At 37.8% G+C, this 27,971-nt stretch overlaps 1 protein-coding gene across 1 annotated transcript; it reads left to right on the top strand.

Annotated features, from left to right (window-relative positions):
- Positions 1-389: 389 nt before the first annotated feature.
- On the top strand, positions 390-27,053 carry LOC143711076 (caspase recruitment domain-containing protein 10). The gene is made up of 24 exons (XM_077202369.1): positions 390-632; positions 2,959-3,180; positions 5,388-5,525; positions 5,968-6,154; positions 7,062-7,200; positions 10,622-10,792; positions 10,865-10,984; positions 13,052-13,177; positions 13,258-13,425; positions 14,088-14,180; positions 14,264-14,300; positions 15,669-15,709; positions 15,796-15,884; positions 15,960-16,006; positions 17,435-17,543; positions 17,676-17,832; positions 19,216-19,339; positions 20,827-21,067; positions 22,473-22,539; positions 22,632-22,734; positions 22,846-23,004; positions 23,666-23,772; positions 23,844-23,959; positions 24,618-27,053. Exons 1-24 carry the CDS (start codon positions 626-628, stop codon positions 24,820-24,822), a joined length of 2,973 nt encoding a protein of 990 aa, XP_077058484.1. The 5' UTR covers positions 390-625; the 3' UTR covers positions 24,823-27,053.
- Positions 27,054-27,971: the final 918 nt, after the last annotated feature.

The raw sequence follows: 27,971 nt of genomic DNA, 5'->3' as shown, positions 1-27,971 counted from the left end.
ACAGCATTCATCTTCATATTTTCGGTTCATCATTCAGGAATTTTAAATGCAGTTTTTATTTTTTATTTTCAGTGCACTAATACTACAAAAAGAAAGAATGCGTGAAATTGGGGGACAGTGAAACAGAATGACACTCATCGGTCAGTCGTATACAAGCGATCAGTGTTGATATCCAGTATCATGTCTCCCTCCAGTGGATCGTCCTCATCTTCACCGGCATTCTAACAGGTCATTGCACTCTCTGACCCGCCCGGAATGTGACTGATTACACTATTGAAATATTAACACGAATATTGTGACACAAAGTTTACACTGTGTAATCAGTCACACTCATATGTTGAGTGACTCAGACATTTTGAGGATTATTCTCTTATGATACCTTGGGTATAGACGGATTTGATATCTTAAAGAATTAGCATATTATATAGCTACATATTTAAACAGCTTCATGTCAGTGAAGCTTTGACTTCTGAGAGAGAGAGAGAGAGAGAGAGAGAGAGAGAGAGAGAGAGAGAGACGGTTTGCTCATAACAAACTTGGCTTCTCATCTTCTCTGATTTGTGTCTGAAGTGTTGCTGTTGTTTTTTTCCCCTCTCTCATCTCGATTGCTCATCTGCTGTGGATCATGAGCGGTAAGATGTTTATCTGTTCAGCTTAAGCAGCTGCTTGATGAATCGATTCATAATAAGATCAGAGTGAATCAATTCATTAAATGTTTGATTTAAAGAACGATGCGGTGGCATTATGTGACATTATCATGGACCAAAACACGTTTAACCTTCAAACTTGATGAGTTTCTTCTGTTGTTGTGTTGTTGTTTTACTACTAGTCAAGCTAACAAAAATATTTTCTAAAAACGTTTTGCTAACGTTCCATTTCAGAATGTTCTGGAGTTTTTTTTTTCATGGTCATGCGAACATTAAGGGAACATTCAATTTTCTAAACATTATTCGAACGCAATTTTGGAATGTTTTCAGAACCTTCTGAAAAAAATAAATAAATTAGCCTAACATTTAATTTTTTTAAGACGAAAATCCATTTGTCAGATAAAAAAGTAAATAATGAACAATGTGTTATGTTTTGTACTACATTATTAAACAAATCAGATAACTCTGAACGAAGGTTCTGTTAACGTTACTGGCAGAACGTTTGTTCATAAGTTTGAGAAAACCTAAGTTTTGAGAACGTTCCCTGTTAGCTGGGTTGTTAGTGCTAATATAGCCTACTGTCTGTAGTAGTTTTATTTAGCATTGTGTTAATATTATTGTAGTGTTGTTTTTGCAATTTCTGTAAAGCTGCTTTGAGACAATGTGTATTGTGAAAAGCGCTATACAAATAAATTTGAATTGAATTGAATTGAATTGAATTGTTGTTGTGTGTTTTGTTTGTAATGTAGCCTATCAGGTGTGTTAGTTGTAAAGTGCCTAGCTGTGGATTCCTTCACTATGAGACATTCATTGAGATTCCAGCATGTGTTTGGACCTGCCTCACCTGAACAGAGACCATACAAACCGCTCACCCCCCCCCAATCTTCATCATCTCTCAGGAGGAAGACCATTGTTTGTTTGGAAAGTCCTCCTGGTAGAATTTTTTTTTTCTGTGTGTGTGTGTGTGTGCTTGAAGAAAGCTATGTTTCAAACATCTTTGAGATAAAGTTGATATTTAAATGACTGATATCTCCTGTGGGAGTGCAGGTATCGGCAGGCCTGGGTGAAAATTAAGTTTGTTTTCCATAGTTCCTCTGGCAGTGTTATCGCTTTGTCTGTTTGAGGATCTCTTGTGTACAGTGAGAGGATGGTACCGCCTGCATTCTTCTGCTGTGAGACAACTGCTGTCTTACAGTTGCTCATTCGACCCTCATGCAGTGCATTTACATGCTCTTATCTGTGTTTTATGATCATGTGGATCTGTGATATTTCACCTTCATCATATGCGTTCACCTCAGTCTCATGAAAAACTAGCTATTTTAAAAGATGTTGTAATAATTTGTACGATGTGATTCATACGGAATTTCTCTTTTCAGAAAAAAGCAAGCATGAACCCAGCTAACAGGAAACGTTTTTAGAACTTTGGCAAACGTTCTGGCAAGGTTCTCTGAAAGTTATGACGTTCTTACAGAATGTGAATAGAATGTCTGTCAACATTATCTGGTCTTTAATAAAGTCCTCAAAACGTTAGCACAAAAAAAAAATAACGATATGAATAATGTATACATTTTTTTCTGTGAAACATTTTACAGAAATCAAGACTACAATAGAAATAAGTTAATGCAACTTCATTGTGTTATCCTTGACATAGAAGTTTTGCTACTTTATGGTTACTGTATTGCTACTTTTTATGTCAAATAAACTCAACTCAACTCAAAACTTAAATTACTAATGAATTGCCAGCAAAACATAAAAATCTACGAATTGTCAGCAAAATGTAAAGAAGCGCTACGAATTGCCTGTAAAAACATAAAATAGTTTTGAATTGATGCTGAAACGTAAAATAGCTATAGATTGCAGCCAAAACGTAAAATAGCTACTGTACGAATTTCAGCCAAAACATTAAATGGCTTTAAATTGCTAACAAAACATAAAATATGTATTGGCACCAAAACTTAAAATTTATATAAATGGCCACCAAATAATAAAATAGCTATAAATTGCTGTGAAAGTGTATTGCATGCATTTTTGCGCCACAGATTTGGCCTTATTATTTCTGTTGCTGTAAATCTACCATCACTCTACAGTCATTGTGACCGTTAGATTTGAATCTTTTGAATCATATTGTCAAGGAATCTTGTTGAGAGAGATTTACTATTCGCTATTTTTTTACCCATTGCCATCTTTGATGTAGCTACTACAACAGCCACAAAAACAGGAAACGGGCACAATTTAGCCACTTTTCTTGCTTCCTACTGTACAACACCTACACTTGAGAAAAGCCCCCTGTGAAGATCTTGTGTTTCCACAGGTGAATGGCTGCAGGGATACGAGAGCTCGGTCGTGACCCCGTCAGAGGAGGAGAAGTGCGAGGAGCTCTGGGAGCGAGTGGAAGGAGTCCGACACAAACTGACCCGTGTTTTAAACCCGGCGAAGCTGACGCCGTATCTGCGGCAGTGTAAGGTAATCGACGAGCAGGACGAGGACGAGGTGCTCAACTCCAGTCAGTATCCGATGAGAATCAGCAGAGCCGGTGAGGACGCAAAACACCACACGACAATCACATCACAGCGCACATAAAGTAGTGATGGGCGCTTTTGAAACGCTGCTTTGAAATATTTACAAATGTTTTGTTTTGAATTAGTGCTTTGTAGCACCTAAAGCCATGTGAAATGAGGCTTTGTTTTGTCATACAGGGCTCCAGACTAGACTGTGACCATATTTCTTGCCGGTGCGACGTAAAATTAGATATAGGTCGACCACAACAATACCCAGCATCAAATGGCAAACGAAATGAAATCGTAACGAAACTGCACTACTCATTTGTGCTTCACGCACCGTTTATTTGTTCGGACCAATAATAGACAGTGCAGAGGCGCGAGCTACTCGCCATTCTCGATCACACGACACTGTTACTAAACAGCGCTGGGAGATCCAGTGAAGACATCCAATGAATTTGCCACAGAATTAATAACATCGCTGCGAGATCCAGTTTCGAGTTCTCTGTTATAAACCATAGATATCAGATCAAACAACGCTGACTTGAAAACCAGGAGAAACATTGTGCCATGAGTTATAGAAGGCTTTAAGTCCACAAATCAGTAACATTCACCATGGATTTAATGTAGTAACAGTAACTGTAACTATGGTATTGTGACAGGAATAGTCAAATGCTTACGAGTACAACACATCTTTTTCAAGCACATCAAAACTATAATATCATATTTAAATGTTGTTAAATGTTGTTTTTAATGTGATGACCAAACCATTTTCTGTTCGTCCTTCAAATATTGTCCCCATTTATAAAACTAAAAGTTTCAAGATGTAGGAAAACTCACACTTATTTAAAAATAAAAAAAGATCAATTACCATTTTAACCAGTAGGTGGATGCAGAGGATGCTTATGAGTTATTTTCACTAGGGAATGTGAATAACTGTGTTGCAAGTTGATTTAAGGTGTGCCTCTAAATTTTCTGCCTGTACTCCTAAAAATGTTCAGTTAGGGGCTACAGCGCTCCTAGTAAAAACAGTTGGTCTGGAGCCCTGTCATATCCCAGCTAGCATTTTTTTGTTCTAAGAACATTAACATTCTGGTTTGGTTATGGGAACATTAAAATGTCTAGTTTTCTTGATGTTAGAGGAAAGATTATAGTGTTCCTGATACAATCTTTCAACTTATTTTTATTAACAACTCAACATTATAATAATGCTGTTTTGTAATATTCTAAGAACAAAAAAATGTCCAGTTTCCTTAATGTTAATAGAATGTCATTTAAAGGTTAGTATGATGTTTATTTCAAAAGAGTGAATCAGTTGGTTCAATTGATTCAGCCCTCCGCTCCATTTGTCCCTTCACTAGTGTAAAGTTCATACTTCAGAGCGTGTAGTAAGACAGTACGGCCATTTTGGAAATTCTGCAACGTCATAAGATTGAGTCATGGTACCACAAGACGTGTTTGTTCTTACTGTTTGCGCACAGGTTCATTCATTGATAATCTTCAGCCTCACATTGCTCACACGCACATCTGGAAAAGTCAATAGGGAAACAAAAAAAACTTTTCCTCTTGTGTAAAGAAAAGTGTTGTGGGGAAAATATCAGCTTAAAGACAATTTACAATTAGAAATGTTATCGATTTGACTGCACTTGACACAATCAGATGAGAACAAAACTTGAACTGAATTAAGCTGAATAATGACTATTATATTCTAGAGCTGCTATACAGCTGAAATTTCATAATTTCAAGTAGTTTTATAATTGGTAAATTTTACAACACTAATGTTTTCCACTCATTTACCAATGCAAATTTTACCCTAAATAGCACACTCTCCTCTTTGACATAATGTCAAAGAGGAGAGTGTGCTAAGACGCGGGGTGGTGATGGCGCAGTGGATAAGACGCATGCCTTTGGTGTGAGAGACCCGGGTTCGAATCCACTGTGAGACACCAATGTGTCCCTGAGCAAGACACTTAACCCCTAGTTGCTCCAGAGGCGTGCGACATCTGAAATATAGCAATTGTAAGTCGCTTTGGATAAAAGCGTCAGCTTAATGAATAAATGTAAATGTAATGTTTTCAGTGTGCTTTGATTTAGTACACACTCATTCTCACATCACATGGATAGTTTGTGATTTTAGAAGCAAACCTTCACATTTACAGAGAGAGAATGTACAGTGTGCTGTGATTGGTTGACGCGTGTGTCAGTATCAGTGTGCAGTGATTTGATTGGTTGTTGTGTGCAGGCCGTTTATTGGACATCCTGAGGGGGCGTGGCGAGCGCGGTCTACAGGCTTTCATGGAGTCACTGGAGTTTTATCATCCGGAGCAGTTCACACAGCTGACCGGACAACAACCGACTCAACGCTGCTCCATCATGCTGGGTGTGTGAATGCGTCACATTTCTGCCGTTTAAAGTCGGCACGAAACGGAAGTTGCTCTATTCTTTTCTCCCCTGTTGTGATGTATATCCGAGTGAACGGGACTGGATTTTGTCAATATGGAATTGACTGGATTTTTGCAATTTTTTTTAAATTCATGAGCTTCGCAAACTTGAATCAAAATAACTTCCCCTCCTCTCTTCTCTTATAATGTGTTTAGTGGTGTGAGGGCGGGGCAACCTGTCAATTAAAACCAGATCCACCAATAGTAAACCACAAACATCCAATCAATTCCCCATGGACCAAATCAAGCCATACCCTACATTTGTTCTTGTTTGAGAAGTGGTTTCATGTGGATATACGTCACTGTATAGGGAAGAAAAGACGACTTTAATGGTCATTCATGCAGCAGTTTAATGTTATTTTTATAATACTGTGTGTGTAGATGAGGAGGGTCCTGAGGGTCTGACTCAGTTTCTGCTGCTGGAGGTGCGTAAGCTGCGAGAACAATTGCGCGGAAGTCGTCTGTGTGAGCGGCGTCTGTCTCAGCGCTGCCGTGTGGCCGAGGAGGAGCGCAGCAGAGCTGAACGCAAAGCGCAAGAGCTGCGACAGGACCGGATACAGCAGGAGAGGTCATATACATATATTAGAGGTGTAATGGTTCTTGATAAAAGAAATCTAAACGTACTGTTCTCCACCCAAGGTTCGGTACGCACTTGCACCATGGTTAATCTCAATTATGACGACGCATACACATCTATATTTTGGTTTGGTGAAAATAACATGTAAAACAGACAGACAGAGTTTGGCTAATGGATGTTTCTGTCGCTGGATACACATTCTGGCTTCCCCTAAGCTTTGTTCAATGCGAGTGCCGTATGCTCTAATATGAGCAGTCATTTACGCTGTCATCACTCGGGTGTTGATAGTGCGTGAATGCAAGTGAGAGCTGAACAGCACACATTACTACCTGTGTTTCAACTAAAGTCATTTTAGCCTTGCCAATTTAAACATTCAAGCACAAGAAGATGTGAAACAGGACTCTGGTGCACTGTAAGAAGATTTGTGTTTGCTCACCCGAAGCACGCTCACAGAAAGCCACGTCTCAGAATGCAGCAAATATTAAGCTCTCTTTCAAGTCTTGAAGTCATGATTCACACAAAATTATGTCAACTTGCTCATCTTGGCCAGTATTCTAGCAAACATACTCAGTTACATCTTAAGTGAAGGCTAACAGTAGACAAAGATAACGCATGTTTCAGTATCAGTTTATCCGATCAGTGTATTATGTCTTAGATAGCAGGAATATTAGGCTGCTGTCACTTTGTGTTTTTAATGTTAATCAAGCAAAAAAAAAAAAAAAAAAAGACAAGGAAATCACTCACTGCTCTTACCTGAATAGCTTTTGTAACTTTAATAACGATTAATCTTTATTTAATTCCTACAGTGAAGATTATATGCAATGTTATTTTACATTTGATTACTTTACAAGTCAAATGGCTGAGTGTAAATGTTTCTACCTTTGTGTTTCTGGGTCAGGTTGAGGCATGACTGGGAGTCTTGTACTCGTGAGTTGGGTTTGCTGAAGGACAGACACCTGGAACAGGCTGTGAAATACTCGCGAGCTCTAGAGGAACAGCGCAAAGCTGCTGTGCGCGAGAGAGAACTACTCACAGAGGTACAGTATACGGAAAATTAAGACTTGTCTCCACTGGTGTATGCCCACGGCGTATACCCACTTCTTTTTCAGCTGGCATTGCGTATATCCACTTCTAAATCCCCTCTGATGTGTATCATTTAGTAGGCTAGCTAATCCAGTCTCATGTGAAAAAAATCCGGTCAGGGCCGTACCCACCATTGAGGTCCCCGAGGTCCGGACCTCAGGAATTTTCTTGAGTGTATAAAATGAAAGTTGTGAAATAATTGCCTGATATTAACTCTAATTTGGTGCTGCATTGATAAGCCCATCGCGACGATAACTGACCTTCTCATCTAAGCTGTTTCAGCACTCAAACACCCGCTCATCAATGTCAAAATGTTTGAAACCAATCAAAGTAGGTAGAATTTATGTTAACTGAAGCGCAAGCCAAGCGCGAATCCCAACGCGACGCTTCACGCTTCAGTTATAGTAAGTAATATATATATATATATAAGTTTTAAACAAACGACAGAAATAATCAGTTTGATCAAAGACTGTGGGAACTATTTGTCAATTTAACAACATGTAGCACCCTCTACCCTCTCAGAAATTATGTACCTGAGCTCTTAGGGCGGGTACTCGGGTCCAAACTTTGCAGTCTCTCGACTAATTATAAGGGGAACTCTCTTAACACCCTTTAACACAATACCCAATTTCCTCTGTCAAGCTATAACCATGATTTTATGGGAATGTGAATTAACACATTAGAAATATTCAGGTTAATCTTCAAACGAACCAATTAATAAACTTGATGAAATCACTTCAAGTAAACAATTACAGTGTTTATTAAACAAATATGAATTTAAATGAAATGGGAAAAATGAAACTAAAAAGCTTGATAAATAAACGGTAAACTACAATTAACTGTCTATTTTAAAGTTATGTCACAGAAGGGCAGTTAAGATATTTTAGTATTACACAATCTCTATGATTAAATGTACTTTCAGAATTGTATGACAACCCACAGATGAATATGAATATAGACAGTTGAGTATAACTCTTTTCAACCCAAGATAAATCAAATGCCTCACAATGTAGCTTTAGCACTGTTTTAAGTGCACCATAAAATCTATATACGTACATGTAGATGCACTGCCTTTTACATAAAAGGAATAACAATAAATCGAACCCCTCTTAGGAAAATGCTATGGCAGTTATAAAATAATAGGTAGACACATTAACTCACGTGGGCCCACTCACACACACACACACACACACACACACACACACACACACACACACACACACACACAACCCCCTCGTTGCAGGCCTGTACCGTTGCTCGCGTGCGTTGAGGCCGCGAAACAAAAAGGTAATTGACCACTTCACTCCGAAGAGCCAAATAAACATAAAATGGGATACCTTCAATCCGTAGTGCTGAGTCCTCCCGGGTTAGGAAACTCTAATCGATCAGTTTGTCCCTGATATGCGCGGCCAGGCCTCTTTACAATCCCTCGTTGCCAGGGGAACCCTGAACCCCTCTGCGATTCAGGGCGCTACCTGGATGCTATTGGGATGTCCAGACGTGCAGTTCCTCCTTATCACCGTTATTCACGTTGATAAAATCCACTTTATTTAGATACTCAGTCACTATTTTGTTTGCAGTTAGCTTTAACTCGTCTGGAACTCATACAAGTGTATCGAGTCTATCGACAAACTAAGATGACTCGGCTCTCCACTTACAGCCAGTGAATCCTTACTAAAACAAAATATAGTTATGCTGAATAAACTATTTCAACACTTTTTGTTAATGAAAGAAATAAAATTAACCAATCCTGGTCGGATTAATCACAATTCTCTTACAGAGCGGTGCGCTTACACCTCGCTGCGTTCGCCCCTCTCTCTCTCTCTTTTTTTCCACTTCCCCCTGGACCCTCAGAACCAATCATACATCACATCGATTAGGTATCAGGCGGGCTTAGTACATTATGATCCAATGAATAAAGGACAAACCCTAACTTGCTTGTAAAACCCACGTTTTGCACATGTAAATTTCAACCAAACTCTTTCACAGAACGATGCTCTTAAAGGGCAGATCCTATATACACATTGTAACGAAATAAGAACTTGTTACCCAAGAAACATTATTATAAAGGATCTTAAATAACTCCCACTTAACTTTTAGGGGAAAATCACCAGGGTTACAAACACAAGCACCTTATTACATATATTGCCATTATTATTATAAATATTATGTATAAATATATTAATATAACGTTACCTCGAATGTGTTCGTATATTTCCCGAGTATCAGCACTGTGACTTTTCACGGTTTGTATCACTCCGCTTGTCTGTGTTTGCGCAACTTTCATCATTAAGCCAGAAGGTGGCAACAAGTGACTGTCTTTATGAGAGAGCAATTGAACCATTTATTAAATAAACAGATTAGTCCAAAAACATTGATTCATTTAGGAAAGAAAAAGTAGCTGAAACTGATCTTTGATGCTCATACTAATTGTTCATATGCCTCTAGACACAGAAGGATTGCATTGGTGTTTGTTTGAAATGTAACATCTATGGCCATTCTCATTTCCTACAGCTTATGTGATTGTGTATTGTCAACAATAAGCATAAACATTCTGCATTTCAATTTTGGGGATCATTCATTGAGACATTTAAACTGATTCTCATGTTTAAAATGATCTGATAAAATAGTTCATGCTACTGCAGTGATTTTAAAGCTACTGTTGTCCAGTTTTTTTGTCCTTCAAAACAAAATGCACAGGTAGAGATCAGGAAAATCAATTTTTTCTCCAGGGCGCAGGCCCCCGAACCCCCTTAGCAAGAACATTTTTGGGACCTCTGTATTTATAAAACCCTACAAACGGGCCCTAAGGAATAGTCACTCAAAATTAATAATTATTTAGTAATAATAAATAATTAAAGGCCAGTATTAATTTTAAAACTGCACCTCTTCTGTGGCTAATATTAATTTCATAATGATCCATTCTCCGTGAAGTCAACCAGCAAAAGTTAAGTGATAATGTGCAATACTGGCCCATTTTGGCATGAACTAATATGCAAGACTAGTCTTACATGTCACCGTTTATAACACAGAGTGTTCATCTTTTTCTGGAACGCTTAAAAAAAATATTGGGGGCATACATTAAGAGTATACCCACTTCTCCAGGCACCACTACATCACTGCTCGTCTCCCATGAAATCACCTGTTGATCAGTTGAAACATTTATTGAAGTGCTGAAATGCTATTTTCTTCTAGAAACAAACATTGTTGCATTATTTTCCTGTTTTCACTGTAAAACTGCTTTGAAACAATCTGTATTGTAAAAAGCGCTATATAAATCAAGTGACTTGACTTGACTTGTTGAGACACTATGAATAATGTAATTCAGACCTGCACAGAGTTCATGTCCGGCTTATAGAGGCTGTGTCTGTGCAGGTGGAGCAGCTCAGGAAGAGATCGCTGGAGGTGGAGAAAAGAGCAGACGATGGTTCTGCCCTCTCACTGATGCATCATACGAGCAGTGAGGCGTGTGACGGCGCATCTGCAGGCCCGATGGAGACGCCCACTCTCACTGTGAGAAAGACAGAGCATAACTCTGGAAATCAGGTCAGTCACAAGACTTTCTCAGCTCATCATTACACTTACAGGAGTGTGAGTAATGTGTGTGTGTGTGTGTAGGCTCTGTTGGACATCCTCCAGCAGGACCGGCGAGAGGCGGTGGAGCAGCGACAGGAGTTGTGCGGCGCCATTGCCCGACTGCAGGGAGAGCTGGAGAGCTCGGAGATTCAGAGAGAGAAAGTGAGAGGAAACTTCTCGGTTACCTATGTAACCCTCGTTCCCTGAAGGAGGGAACGGAGACATGAGTCGACCGTGCCGAATGATTGGGATCACGCTTAGGGAGCCTGTCATCTTCGAGTATTAATAAAACGAGTCGATGCACATTGGCGTGCGAGATTTGCATCTTGGGCTCCGCCCCACAGTGCGGGGATAAATATGGAAGCGGATGCACGCACCATTTGTTTTTCGCTGAAGAGATTCAGTCTCCTCGCGCCCATCAGGAACCTGACGATCAGGTCGTGCTTCCCTACGGATTTTCCATCAACTGCATCGTGATGTGTGGCAATAGAGCAACATACACTTTGAGGGTGGAGGGAGCCTTCACTCCAACCCAACTCGCAGAAAAGGATAGCACAGTACTGATTGAACATCTTCGGGGGACTTCTCTGTGAAGAACACCACTCAATGAACAGGTTCCACTTCAGAGCGTAAGCACGCCCATAGAGAGTGCTCTCGCAGAAGTGATGGTGTCTACGACAGCTTGTGGTAGATCACCTGGAACCTCCACGTCCCGTCCAAGGACCAGACATGGAGTTTCCAAAGGTTCCCTCGGTCAGGGAATAGAACAACTGGCAATGTGACGAGTCCGGAGAGGCAAACAGATCTATCTGTGCGGCCTCGAAGTGGTACCAGATCAGCTGTACGGCCTGGGGATGGAGTCTCCACTCTCCTGGGGCCACAGGCTGTGACACGAAGTGACACGAAACCACCTCAGATGCTTTTGACTCCATAGGAGAAGATGGCGGGGCGAGTTGCGACATGCGAGGGGAGCGTAGACCACAGTCGCAGTGGTGTATCAGCCAGTCGTCGAGATAGTTGAGGAAACAAACACCATGCTCTCTCATTGGAGCATGTGAACTCTCTGTGAACTTCGTAAAGACGGTTGGCGACAGGGCCAGCCTGAAGGATGGGACTTTGTACTGATATGCTCGACCCTCGAACGCAAAGCGCCGGAATGACCTGTGTGGCAGGACGATGGAGACATGAAAGTACGCGTCCTTCAGGTCGATTGATGCAAAGTTGCAAACCAATCTCGGTGACAATGCATTCGAAAATGCGTTTTTGCATGAGCATCTGGAACGGAAGCTTGTTAAGGGCCAGATTCAAGACTCGCAGGTTCAAGATTTGCCGTAACCCACTGCCTTTCTTGGGTACAATGAAGTACGGGGTGTAGAAGCCGGTCTTCATATTGGCTGGAGGGACTGGCTCTATCGTGCCCTTCGCCAGTAGGACTGCAATCTCTGTATGCATGACAGGGGCCATTCGCTCAACACCGTAGTGTAGTCAACACTCCTGAACTTGGGCGGGTGCCAGATGAACTGAATCGTATAGCTGTACGCCCTCTAACCAACCGTCAAACAAACACACAAATAAATGCTGTTGAAACAGAAATTCACGACCACCGCTGCACTAGCGCTGTAGAAACACCAGCATTAGAGGAGTCTTCCTGAAGACGCGCAGACACACTCGCTCATTGAAAAAACCAACACTCATCAGAGACATCAACACCGATCGGCTCCGAAGCGAAAGACAAATGGTGCGTGCATCTGCTTCCATATTTATACCCGTTCTGTGGGTATTGAGATGCAAATCTCGCATGCCAATGTGCATTGGCTCGTTTTATTAATACCCGAAGATGATAGTGTGATCCCAATCATTCGACACGTCCGACTCACGCCAAATGTGACCGACTGAAAGGGAATCTGTATTTTCCTGATTTTTTTCCATTTCACTTATAATTGCATAATCATTTTAATTGTAATTATTATAGTTTTATTATATTAAAAATTTTCAGTGACCTCTAAATCCATACATTTTATTGAAAATATTTGAATAAATTAAGTTCATGTAGTCTATTGAAGGAGATTTTATATATATGTGCGTGTGTGTGTGTGTGTGTGTGTGTGTGTGTGTGTGTGTGTGTGTGTGTGTGTGTGTGTGTGTGTGTGTGTGTGTGTGTGTGTGTGTGTGTGTGTGTGTGTGTGTGTGTGTGTGTGTGTGTGTGTGTGTGTGTGTGTGTGTGTGTAGCTGGCGTCTCAGTGTGAGCAGCTTCAGCTGCGGCTCAGGACTCTGCAGCTTGACTGGGAGACGGAGCAGAGCAGGAGTTTGTCCTACTTCACCCAGATCATGGAGCTGGAGAGAGAGAGAGACCAGGTATGAACACACACACACACATACACACACACACACACACCCACCTACGTCCACTCTTCTGTTTCTGTGTGTGTTTCAAGGCGCTGCGCAGCCGTGATGGTCTGCAGCTGGAGTTCACCGACTGCCTGCTAGACAAGAACCGTCTGCGCAAACGCATGGCGGAGCTTCAGAACAGCCTGGAGCAGCAGCAGAGAGAGACGGAGAACAGTCGAGAGCAGAGAGAGCAGAGCGCCACCTGCCTGCACTGCGTACGACTGCACCACTCACTGTCCAACACCACACAAGCAGCTGCTAGTCAGTTTGAGTTCTTTTTTTAGGAATAGTTAAAGAAATATAAAAAAAGTTTTTAGTCATTTACATGCCCTTTTAATGTCTTATTAATATACATACATATTTGTTTTAATATTTTACATTACTTTTGAAGATTTTACTTATTTTATTTTGAATATTAATATTTAAGTTTTTAATAATTTACATGCCCTTTTAAGGTCTTAATCTTTTTCATGAAAATGTAAGATTTAATGAATTTACGTGACTTTTTAAGATCTTATTAATATACATAAATATTTATGTTTTTAATATTTGACGTGACTTTTTAAGATTTTATTTATTTCCATAACTTTTTAGGGTTTTAATTAATTTACATGACTTGTTTAGATCTTATTTATTTTAATATTAAATTTTTTTAACAACATTTTTATATATCCAGGTTTTCTAAGAGCATGGGATCCTGGTTCTTCAATAAAGAGAGCAGAATTACTAATTCAAAATAGAACGTCTGTTTACACAGTGAATTTTAGCTGTTTTCGTTTATCTTAGTTGTGTTTAGTGTACATTTATCTGTTACATTGAACGACGTCACCTCAACAGATCCTAACAGATGTGTGTGTGTGTGTGTGTGTGTTTGTAGTCTCATCTGTCGTTGTTCAGTGAGGATCAGTGTTTCGGGCCGTGCTGTTCAGTCGATCTGAGTCCCAGTCCACTCACACTCAGAGCTCAGAAGGTCAGAGTTCACACACACTCACACAAAATAATAACAACAGCGGTGTGTACTTGATCTCTCATGTTGTTATTTTGTTTTTACAGTCAACCTCTCAAGCTCAGATCTGTGAGCTGTCTGAAGGTGAGTCTGTGTGTGTGTGTGTGTGTGTGTGTGTGTGTGTGTGTGTGTGTGTGTGTGTGTGTGTGTGTGTGTGTGTGTGTGTAGAGTTTCAGTAATATTATCAATTTGACTGCACTAACAGCATCGGATGAGAACACTTTAACTTTGTCACTTTTTAATTTAATTAATTATTTTCCTAGCTAACAAAAATATGCTATAAATGCGTTACTTTTCTAAAAAGGAAACATTCCATTTTATACTTTTGTCAACATTTTGGGAACGTTACTTATTCTCTGAACGTTCTGAAACAAATTCTGAACTAAAACTTGTCACGAGTCGCCTGCAGCGCGCTCGACAAGACGAAGGAGTAGCAAAGCAAAACAGTCTTTATTCAGAATTCGTAACACTCAGGAGAACTAGCAAACCACATAAAGTATACTGTATGTACACATGGCAAACATAACCATAAACAGGTGATACTAATAAGTAACCATAGAAACAAACAAGGAACATCAGTAACCAAGGAAACAGAGCAGGGAAACAGGAACTAAAGGAAATAATAACAGAATACAAAAAGAAGAGTGCAGATAACGAAACATAAAAAAGTTACATGAGCTATGTACAAATATTTTTTTGCGCTAATGTTTTGAGAACATTATTAAATACCAGAGCGAATGTTCTGTTAAAGTAACTGTGAGAACATTATTAAAACATTCTTTTTTAGCTGGGTTTATGATTGAAGAACTTTGCAGCATTGACACTGTTATCGAACTGAACTGAATCAACATTGAACTGAATTAGTAGAGCTGTTTTACAGCCAAAATTGTATTTTTGGCTGTAAAACATAATTGATGAATTTTGCAACATTATCATTTCTTTCCCAGCTAACAGGGAACGTTCTCATAACTTTGGCTAACACTCTGGCAAGGTTACGAACAAAAGTTCTTCCAGTAACGTTAATAGAACCCTAGTTCTAAGTTTTCTGGTTTTAATAATGTTCTCAAAAGGTTAGCACAAAAAACACAATTTATACATTGCTCATGAAACTTTGTAGTTGGACGTTCTTCTAATGTTTTTTAAACATTACAATTTACTACTTGTTTCAAAATATTCAACATTTAAAAGTAACGTTCCCTTAATGTTTGTGCTAACGTTCACATAAACAAGAAAACATTTTTAAAACTGCATATTTTGTACATTCTGAAAACATTCAGAAATATCGATTCCATAACTTAATGGGAACGTTATCAAAACATTCTCAGAACATATTTTTGGTAGTGGGGTTTCCTGTTTATTTCTGTGAAGCTGCTTTGACACAGTCTGTCTGATATAAAGCACTATAGAAATGAATGTGACTTGAATTGATGATTTTATGTGTTTGTGTCACAGACTCTTACTGCTCAATTTCAGAGGAGAATCTGCTGACGCCGGTGAATAAAAAGATATTTTTCTAAATTATGTGGTGATGATCATGTGCTAAGTTTGAAATCTCACTGTATGTTTTGTGATTGTGCAGGAGTGTAACACGGAGAAGGACATCAACAGACTCTCGACATTCCCATTTCCTCCCTGCATGAACTCCATTCACCGCAGAGCAAACGTGGAGTAAGACACGCAGTGGAGAAAACAGTGTAAATATATGTGATTCACTGGCGTCTCACTGTCTGCCTGTGTTTGCAGGTTTGATCTGAACTCTTGGGGAAGCGACGAGAACGTGACACCTACAGGTGTGTGATACAGCCGTCTGTCTGTCTGTCTGTCTGTCTGTGTATATTCCTCCAAGATGGCAGAGAAAAATGATTCTTTCTTCAAATTCTGAAATGATTCTTATGAACTGCAGAATCGATTCTGAGCTTCATTTTAGCCTGGCAATGTTACTTATGTATTCTGCTTACTGCTTATTTCACACACAAAAAAACTTCAATTAGTATGTAAACCCCTATAAATGAATCAGAAAGGTTGAAGCAAATTACTAGGCCAATAACTGGCTTCATTGCTCATCATATATAGATAATAATCAAATGGCAATAATGCCAAATAAAGAGAGAAAAATCTCTCACTGCTCTTACCTGCAAACTTTCAGACTCTTAAACACCCTATTAATTGCTTGCAACGGTTCAATGGAAGTCATACTCAGTCAAAATTCTGACTTAAAAAGTAGAAAATATGACCTAAGAAGCTGAAAATGGTTATTTAGATTTTTTTTTTGTCTCATAATTTAATTTTTGTTTTATCTCATAATTTTGTACCTTCATACCTAATTTCATAACTTTTTCATAAATATGACTTTTCGTAATTTGGACTTTGTCATAATTGTGATTTTATATATTTTTTTATTTTAAGCTTTTTATTTTATTTCAGGATTTAACTTTTTATTGAAAATTATGACTTGGTATGTCAATTTTAACTTTTTATCTTATAATTATGACTTTATTATGTCATAATTGTTATGTCACACTTTTGACTTTTTATGTAATCTTTTTGACTTTTTATGTCATAATTATGATTTAGTTTGTCATAATTATGACTTATGTCATAATTTTGGCTTGACATCATAATTTTTGTAATGTTATAATTATGATTTACCAAAGCAGGATTTTTTCCTTATCACGTTTTATGACTTTTTATCTTATATTTTTTACATCTCATAAAATTATATCATAATTTATATCATAATCTAGACTTTATGAGTCATAATGTGTAAGTTTAAATGTGCCTTAGAATTTTTTTTTTGAATTAAATATTAATATTGTTATTTTAAAAAGTACTTTATTATTAAATTGAATAAATAAATAAAATATTTAACGTAGTAAAACCGTTAAAAATAAGTGCTCAATTTTGGTATTGAGAATATTTGGTGTTGAGAATCCTTGCATTGAAAACGATCAGGATAGATATATATTAGCATCTACTTAGCATAGCATTTATATAGTTATTTAGATTTATTTCACTAGTATTTTTCCGGCTACTAAAATTTTGGTATTTTGACAAAACTTTTGTTGTGTATTAATTTGTAAAATAATTGAGAAAAAGTTGCATGACAATGCTTTCAGAATTATTTTGCAATCTAATCTTTACCTTTTGAATCAATTTGAATCAATTTGAATCGTGAGGCCAGTGAAGATTCACATCTCTACTGTGTGTGTGTGTTGTAGAGGATTTAGACTCGTGTCTGTTGAGTTCATGGAGTTCCCTGCCGTCTCAACTCTTTCCTCCTGACGTGATCAACGTGATCGAACCTTCATCATCCTCATCCTCACCGCGGTACGAGCTCTTCATCGTCATTGGAACCGGGCTGCTTTCACACTAGATGCGGCTGATCTGAATCGAGGTTCGATTCCACCAGTAGACACTAAACTTTCCTCTTGTCTCATTTGTGTCTTGTTCGTTTCTCAGCTTGGCTCCAGCACTTTCCTCTTCGCCCAAAAGCATCAGTCTGGCGGGTGACATTACCATCATCGGGGGCAACCGGACGGGCGTGTTCGTGCAGACGGTGAGGACGGGGTCGCCGGCGGAGCGATGCGGTCTGAAGGAGGGTAGTGAACTGCTGGAGGTGAGAGACTGAAAACTGTTTCATGTAAGACAGGAAGTTCCTCCTTCACTGAAACACATTTTCACTGCACATACTTGCAGTCGTGATAATAAAGACTGAGGGAGACCAGAATTAAAGTTGTATTGCATAATATTTAGGAGGATCTGTTGACATAAATGCAATATTATATATATATATATATATATATGTGGTGTATAAAGACCTTACTTAATGAAGTGACGCTTTTCGTCACTATGTTGTTCTTCATGCAAAGATCTAGCTAAAGTCAGCAATTAAAACACTGACACAATGATGAACAAATAACAATAATATTCGCAATAACGTATCATTGTACTGAATAATTAAGTAAACCTAATTTCTTAATTTATGTTTGTAAAGAAATCTCATTGCTGAACTGGCTACTCTCTGCTGTCTCAGATGACGTCATATTTTCCTGTCGGCCACCGTTACTTCTGTTGGTTGCAATTCGCAACCTCACCACTTGACGCCGCTAAAAATCACACACGGCACCTTTAAGAAAGTTACAATAATATATTTGTGATGTTAGAAGTGCGTGAATCGCAACTTCTAAATCTTTACTTGAAAGTAGATGCTTCAACTTTGCGGTAGAACTTAAATGGAAAAAGCTTGGTCTAATAACTTCACTATTAATTAACAAATTAGTGCTGAGTCAAAGATCACTCCAAGGTTATTGATTAGTTTATGTACACTGGTTGAGAGAGGACCTAACCGGGCTTCCAGAACAGGGGACAACCCAGAATTAAAACCTCTGTTTTATCCTCATTTAGTTTCAGACAATTATTTGTTATCCAACTCTTAATATAATTTACACATTGAATGTAACAGTGGTGTCAAGCCTTACTGGAAGGTAAAACAGAGAATCATATGCATGACAGTGATATGAAATGTTGTATTTCTGAAAAATGTGGGCCAAGGGAAGCATTTAAAAGGAAAACAATAAAGGTCCCAAAACGGATCCCTGGGGCACACCACACAAGATAGGTGCAGATGATGTGGAAAAATGTCCTAAATTTACAGAAAAAGTCCTATTCTTGTGGTAACAAGCGAACCACTGTAGTACAGTGGCTCTATCATAGTGAAACTAATCAATATCCAGTGAACAACTATGAACAACTGTGATTCATCCTGACAATAATCATGTGACAATAATTCTGGTTTAGACAATAATTTAAACATGAATAATGACAAGATTAGACAAACTCTTATAGACATTAATTTAAAAAATGCACAGTGAATATCTCAAATAGGAGGAATATTTATTGGATTCATTGTAACTGACCAAGCAGAGATGATGTCTAAGGGGTCCCTTTCCAGAACCCCTTTTTTCAATCATTTGAATGCTTTTTTTGTTGTGTGTGTTAGTTGGATCAGGTGTTGCTGGGTGAGGGTCATGTTCGCCTCAGTCAGTGTACGGCTGAAGTGGCTCATTTCTCACTGCAGTGGTGGACCGAACCGAACGCACTCAAACACACACACAACCAGGAGGGTGAGAGACAAACATCCACGGACATCTGTAGTTCACTACACAATGTGACGTTTTCACTCTGTGCTTGTGCTTTGTTTTCCAGCACAAACATGTAAATCTTCTCAAATCAAGATACGTTTTCTAGATATGCAAAATGATGTAATATATTAAGTGTTGAAATTGATCGTAATGAAGTGAGTTTATGCTTAAAGGGTTAGTTCACCCAAAAATGAAAATTATGTCATTAATGACTCACCCTCATGTCGTTCCAAGCCCGTAAGAGCTCCGTTCATCTTCGGAACACAGTTTAAGATATTTTAGATTCAGTCCGAGAGCTTTTTGTTCCTCCATTAAAAATCTATGTACGGTATACTGTCCTTGTCCAGAATGGCAATAAAAACATCATCAAACTAGTCCATGTGACATCAGTGGGTTAGTTAGAATTTTTTGAAGCATCGAAAATACATTTTGTTCCAAAAATAACAAAAACGACGACTTTATTCAGCATTGTATTCTCTTCCGGTTCTGTTGTCAATCCGCGTTCATGAGTCCGCTGACGTAAGACGAGCTGACGTGTGTCTGGTGCGCCCGAGCTTCGTTTACAGTCTGAGGGAGACGCACGCTGTAAACAAAACAATCTTTGCAAACATGTCTAAGGATTTCGACACAGGGAAAGACTTGCATTTTTTTGTAACCAGACATATTTATTTGAACCCGAATACACGGACGCACCAGATAACACGTCAGCAGCGTCTTACGTCATCAGCGTCACTGCGGACTCGTGAACGCGGATCCCCAACAGAACCGGAAGACAATACAATGCTGAATAAAGTCGTCGTTTTTGTTATTTTGGGAACAAAATGTATTTTCGATGCTTCAAAAAATTCTAACTAACCCACTGATGTCACATGGACTAGTTTGATGATTAAATCTAAATATCTCTCGGACTAAATCTAAAATATCTTAAACTGTGTTCCGAAGATGAACGGAGGCATTACAGGCTTGGAACGACATGAGGGTGAGTCATTAATGACATAATTTTCATTTTTGGGTGAACTAACCCTTTAAACAAGAACAAATATCTACCAAATGGGGTCAGAAAAATAAACTTGATTCAAAGGGCAAATAAGGTTATTTTTCCTACCGCAATGGTAGATATTTGTTCCGCAGAAGAAAATCTAGGAAAAATTGTTGTTTAGTTCTCCGGTTAAAACTCCTAGACATCCTTAAAACAATACACAAGCAAAACTATGTGAGATATTAATGTGATTGCAAAAAAATGTATCTCATGATTTTGTCTTTTTTTTCCTGACAGATTATTTTCAGCTGCTTTAAGAATATAATTTTATTGTGAAACAAGTAATTATTTTGCAGTGCAATGCATTTTTTCCATGTACAGTATATACATAAAGTAATTCATTAAAAGATAAAAAGTAGACAGAGAACAGAATTTATAAATCAGAAATGTCTTAAGATCATTTTTATCTAATTCAATCATTTTCTTTCAGGTTACTCTCGTTTAATGGCTGAACTCTCGTCTCCATCCTTCACCGGCGCCGACTCGTTCTATGTGCGCGTGAACCTTGACCTCAGTTCCCACGGCGACCCGCCATGTCTCAGGGTTCGCTGTGACGATGTGCTGCACGTCACGGACACACGTTACAACGGCAAATATCAGTGGCGCTGCGTTCGCGTGGACAAACACACGGGGGCGCCGCTGCAGGCCGGAGCCGTGCCCAACTACAACCGGTACACTAAACATTAAAATATTATGAAGAATTCAAATTAAATGCCTTTAACTTTTCTGAACATAAAGGCCTGTTCAAACCAAGAATGATAATTATAAAGATAACTACAATGATAACTATATTCACGTTAACATCAATAGACTGTTTAATGTTCTGTTTATTATCATTTATACATTTATTTATAAATGTATAAATTTCTTTTTATAAGTGAGCGCTGCCATTTTGTCATCTACCGCTTTAAATGCTTGAGCTTATTAAAGCAGAATTGGATTCTGATTGGCTGGAAGAAATCGTTCTGATAATGATTCCAACTATATCATTTCTCTGCGCCTTAATCATTATATTTGTTGTTTTGATTTTACTATTCTTTTATTTTTAGAACGATTTTCAGAACTATATCTTTATCATTATATTTATAGTTATCGTCCTTGGTGTCAACAGGCCTTTAATCAAGTAACACGTAAATAACTGGTGGTCCCGGGCTGGGAATTGACACTATATTTTTCAATGTTGTGAGTATTTGTTTCTTTAGAGATGTTTATTTGATGGTTGATGACATCACTTAAACAGCTCTAAAAAAGTAAAACATACTCACAATATTGAAAAAGATAGTTTTTATTATATAGCCAATCACAATTCAGTATGTAAATATGCTGATGATGTCATTGCTGTGGTCAGCACTGAAAAAAAAATCTTTCTTAGTATTTTCTTCTTGTTTTCCTTTACAAATGCATTATTAAATATGATACATTTACTGAACATGCAAAACGACAAGACATTAAAGGGATAGTTCACCCAAAAATGAGAATTTGCTGGTAATTTACACACCCACTGGCCATCCAAGACAGTGACTTTCTTTCTTCAGTAAAACAGTAAGGAAGATTTTTAGCTAAACTTATGGTCTTTGGTGATTCATAACATGCAAGTCAAGGGTGCCGTCCCTTTAAGAGAACAAAAAGCAGATACAAAGACACAAAATGATTACCTCCTGACAATATATGAGGCAAAACGATCGGCCTGTGTCGCGTTCAGACGGTGTCAGGTTATGCGATTTTGTCTTCCTTTCATATTCTTATCGTGTTGTGGAGTTTATGATTTAAACGCAAACAAATATCTGCCAAAAATAAACTTAATTCAAATGGAAAACAACTTTATTGAATCTAAGCCCATTAGCAGATATTGATCTGATTTTAATCCTAAATTCACTTCATTTTCATCAACTTCTCAAAAAACAAAACTTCTTATTTTGTCATTTTGCGCCTCCAGTAAATATATCTTGATTTAGGAAAGTTTAGATATTTGTGCTTGATATTTTTGGCAATATAATACTGCATTTCTTTGTTAAATGTCCGTCTGATGTCAAATAAAGCAGGTCAGGAGTCTGAACAGGTGTTTTTCTCATTCAGAGCTCAGCAGCTGCTGTTGGTGAGACTTCGTACGATGGCGATTGAACAGAATCAATACAGGAAGAAGGTGATGGTCTGTCTTTAGATACCTGTCTGTCTTTCTATCTGTCTGTCTCTCTATCACAGATATTGAGCTGTTTGCTGTGTGTCTGTCTTCAGTTCTGCAAGAAAACCCCAGAGCACATTCGGCTCATTAAAGCTGTCGCTTCAAACTATCGTGCGATCGGCTCCTCCAATCAGGTGCTCTACACACTCAGTAACCGTAAGCCCCGCCCACTTACACATGCAACCAATCAGACAGAATAAAAGGAACACTAAAAGCCAACATTAGCAATGAGTGTGTGTTTGTACATGTATTTGTGTGTGTGTATAGGTCATGAGGAGCAGCTGATCCCGTTCAGTCTGGTTCAGATGGTGCGGGTCTCCAGCAAACGGCCGGTGGTTTTCTGTCCGTCTCTGCTGTCACGCGGGATCATCGAGCGGCTTCTGCAACCGGCCGAATCCGGTCTGGACTTCAACACCTGCCATCCAGGTACACAATCTCAGCATCAACTAAACCAAGAGTTTTTATTGGTAACTAAAACTAAAAACATGTTACTTGTAATAAAATAACTGATACAATAATACAAAATACATAAATTAAAATGTTGCTTTGGTAACTACCTGACATCAAATAAGTTTAACTAGATCTGAAATAAATACCACATACTCATATAAAAATAAAATAAAAAAAACCTGACTAAAATGACAAACTTTACAAAACAATGATACAGGGGTCGTGACAACTATAATACTACTACTACTTAAATGACAAAAACACAACACAATTACTACAACTTAAAGATATTGAACTAGTTTAAAATTTTCCATTTATATTGTCATTTTAGTTTATGTATACTATAAAACTATTACTAAAAATGACAAAAAAAAAATACTACAAATGATAAAAAATACTAAAAATGACAAAAAACTAAAAATATATAAATGGAAAATTGGGGAAAAATTAAAAAAAAAACTCAATCAAAATATTAAATACTATTAAAAATACTTTAATATTACTAAAACTTAACCTTACAATGAAAACTGAAAATGTAAAATAAAAACTTTCTGTTTTTCTTTTTGTTCATGTCAGGAATTTATTATACATTTTATGGATTTTGTTCCATTATTATTACTATTATCATTGTGTGCAGAGCCGCTGGAGGGTTGTGTGCGTCAGGATAAAAGTGTGTTCCTCTTAGACTCTTCAGATCAACCACTGGGAATCAAACTACAGAGTATTCAAGAGGTTATTAACCAGGTAAACACACACTCACACACAAAACATACTGAGAGTCACCACTGTGTTAAACTCTGTGTGTGTGTGTTCAGGACAAACACTGTCTGCTTCAGCTAGGCTTGAATCATGTGGAGAATCTCCTGAAGCAGAGCATCTATCCCATCATCATCTACATCAAACCCAGAGACAAGAAGGGCCGCAAGTTCAGGTGCGCATCTGCATCTGTCGGTCTCTCGGCACTGGGAATTAAACTGAAAGTGTCTTTTAAAGTTCAATCCCTGAATTTGAAGTAATGTAGCAAATGTGATGTGGAATTGCAATTGGAGTTGAAATGTAAGGAAGTAGAATTACAATAAGCTGAAATTTATGACTAATATTTAAAATACTTTTTTTTTATGTTTTGAAAACAAGTTCTAAAACCTTAATGTTTGAAGGCCAGATATATGGAAAATGGTTAGTGGATAAAGATGATGTAGTTACAAGCTTTTGATATCACGCAAACATAAATAACTATTAACTTTTGCCTCAATAAACTCCTAATTACTGCTTATTACCAGTTATTAAAGTAGTAGTTAAGTTAGTTATTGGGTAGGATTAAGGGATGTAGAATAAGGCCATGCAGAATAAGTCATTAATGTGCGCTTTAAGTACTAATAAACAGCCAATATCATAGTAATATGCATGCTAATAATAACCAACTAGTTAATTGTGAGGATTGGACATTAAGAGCCGTGAGTGTCTGTCTCTGTGTGTGTGTGTGTGTGTGTGTGTGTGTGTGTGTGTGTGTGTGTGTGTGTGTGTGTGTGTGTGTGTGTGTGTGTGTGTGTGTGTGTGTGTGTGTGTGTGTCTCTGTCTCTGTGAGTCAGGAAGCTGTTATCAGGGCACAGAGAGGAGGATCTGATGGAGGCGTGTCAGATGGAGGAGCTGCAGCTGGAGACTCTTCCTCTGATGTTCAGTACGCTGGAGCCGAACACGTGGAGCTCCACAGACGAGCTGCTCGCCGTCATACGCAGCACCATCCTGATCCAGCAGAGGGCCGTTGTGTGGCTGGAGCAGGAGCGCGTCCTGTAGACATCATCATGCTTTTCAGAAAATACAGGGTTTCAATCTGGAAGTAATGATGGTGCCTCCAGACATGCTTTACACTTACTGTTATTTTAGGTTTGGTTATGAGACAGATGGTTTATGAACATACTGATTATATATGTATACTCAAATACTCCATAATGTGAATAATTTAATATGAATATTTATAACAAACTGATGCTGGATTTTTCTGGGCTTGTTTTTGTGTTCATGTTTTATATCATAATTTAACTTTGAGCTTTGTTGTAGTAATTAAAGGACAATTCCGGCCAAAAATGAACCTAGGGCTAAATAACACCTTGGTACTGTGACTATCGACCAGCATGTAGCACGCCGTTCGTGGTTCGACTGGTCGAGACTGTTTTCCAAAGATGGCTCCTGCCTGTATACGCAAAGTGTACTGTCTTTATAAAGTATCTTCTTATTAAACTGTCTGTACACTTACAAAGTTCTCAATGCTTCGGTTTGCAGGTATGCTACTGTGTTAGTGTGGGGCTATTCTGAGCCTTGTTAGTGGTATTAACTAGCGATTTTTATTTTTACTTATTCAATGCCCCATACACTAGCGTTATAAGCTAATCTGTGGTTAAACTAAAACTAACGTTAAAACTGTGTACATTCGATTATCATGAAAACGCATCCCAGAGAACGGTCGACTCGGTCCCCATGTGTTAATTAGCCATACACTGCAAACTGTTCATTACTGATTTAATGTTAATTTATCAACCCATTGTAGTATTAATTTCTGTTTTGTACCATTGTAATACACTGACAACCAACAATCATCACAGCAGTGATGAGAGTCACGTGATAAATCAAAGCTTATCACTAGCAATCTTCCACAAGAAAGTTAATACTATTATATAGAAGCTGCAGAGTGTCATTCGCACAAACATTAAACACCATCACGGTAACACACATGAAATTATAAAAATGCAATAACCATTAATTTAACAACATTAAATGTGACATAAAACCCTAATGTACATAACTGATTAGAAAAGAACTAAGAAAACTAAGAAGAAACATAGTTATTTCAACAAAAATACATCAAAAGTTGAAGTGTCACGCAGGGAATTGTGGAAATGTCAATTTATGTTTTTTCACTGTAAAGTATACAATGAGTTGTTCTTTTTCACTTTCAAAAAATGTAAATTTAACGGTATTTTACAGTAAAATTACATTAAATGTACCGTTAGATCTATCACAGTTATTTACCGTATATAGTAAGGAAACTTTCTGTTAACCAATTAACAGTTTTGCACTGTAGCAGTTTTACAGTCTTTTACCGTTAAAATCACGATAATTTTTTACAGTGTATAGGTTCATTTTTGGCCGGAATTGTCCTTTAAGTTATAGTTGTAAACTTCTATAAAAAAGAGATTCAGAAAACATGGCCAAAAATATTTACAGATATTTAGAAGTTTACAAAGGAAAAACTTTTCTGTTTTTAGTACATCATTGTCATGTAAACGTGTTCTTGAGTTTCATGCACACAGGAGTGTGTAAACTAATCCATGAGCTGTATTGTATTTTCTACTTTTTTCAGAGTATATCTGTGAATTGATCTGTATTTATTATGATCACTGACCTAGAGAACTGCATGACTACTGAACATTCAACCAGTCAGTGTTACTGTCAGAGGTTACAGTAGAAAATATGTCTGATATTGATGATTTCTGTGATGTTAGATGTTATGTTAGAGGTGTTTTTTTATCAATTTTTTGTTGTTAAAACATATCCCAGCATGTTTTTGTGCAATCGAGTTTCTCACTGTCAGTTTGAGATGTTCTTGAGGCCTATAAGAGTTTTTATTTCTTTATAGCAGATGTTAAGATATAAATATGTAGTTTGTAATGACTGTACTGATGGTACCAAGCATGCATTGCAGCATGAAGCGTTTTGTTGATTGTCATCATCAAATCATATATATACATTACATATATTAAGCTGTGTAGTCAGCAAGTCGTTTCCTGGTGGAGAGCGAATCCGACACATCCGACTTGCGGTCGCAAGGGTTTTTTGTCATACGTCAGCATGACATCAAAGCAAGGAGGACAGCACTCGGACACATTTCTAACAGGCACGCATCTCGCTGTGATCACCGGTGATCCGTTCTGCACAGATTTTGCTAATCTCAAACAAGCCTAATGTTTCGTGTAAACTCCATGTCATGTCCATTGTTTTGAATAAAACTGCTCTTGGGTTCTTCAAAATTGTCATCAGTGGACATTATTTACAAGTTCTTGTTTCTCTTTCCTTCAGTGATTCTGCTTGTTAATAGCAGTGGGCAATTGATGTTGAAAAGACATCAAATTGAAGTCCAAATCAACGTCAAGGAACAAATTGTGAAAATTTGATGGAAGAACCCTTACAGAGATGTTCAACTAAAAAAAATGACCATAAAAATCTCAACCTCATTTGTCACATTTAAAGCATGTAAATGATCTTCAACATATCTCATTTCTGGGTCAGCCTTGTCTGTCACATCTAAAGTATGAAAATGATGTTTAATATATATCATTTCTGGGTATTTATCTTAATTTAAAATTAAAATCAATCGGGGGATAGTGCCACATTCAACATTAAAAACAATTTATAACGTTTATAACAAAAGTAAGCTAAACTACAGAAAAAGTAGTTGTTAAACCACCATAATGCAGTTGTTCGACCAGTAAAAACTAAACATATTCAAACCTCTGTTAATTCGCAATAAGAACTTCTGTAGACGTCTGACAGAAATAAAGTCAGTCTGGTTAGTAATAAGTGAAGCTGGTAATGCTGTTTGTGGAGTTGTTTAATCCTCCTCTGCTGAGATCTTCACAGATTTAATGTCTTCTTTTCTCTTCAGTTCATTTCATTTAAGGCTCTGGCTGAAGAAAGTTGTAGTTTGTGTTCTTATTTGTCTTTCTTTCAGAGCTTGTTCACAGCAGGAGTTTGAATGATTGAAGGAATGTTTCAGGAACATTACACTAACCTTTAAACAACATTCTAGTAATATTAAGGAAACTGGACATTTTTTATGTTCTGGGAATGTTACAAAGCAACATTCCTAGAAAGTTGAATTTTAAATCAAAATTAAGTTGAAAGAACATTTGAGGAACATACCTTTTAAAACATGTCCCTAACGTCAA

This window comes from Siphateles boraxobius, unplaced genomic scaffold, assembly GCF_051911475.1.
Source record: "Siphateles boraxobius isolate OS27281-9 unplaced genomic scaffold, OSU_SipBor_1 49, whole genome shotgun sequence".
NCBI classification, from domain to species: domain Eukaryota; kingdom Metazoa; phylum Chordata; class Actinopteri; order Cypriniformes; family Leuciscidae; genus Siphateles; species Siphateles boraxobius.
This window is presented reverse-complemented; position numbering and strand designations above follow the sequence as displayed.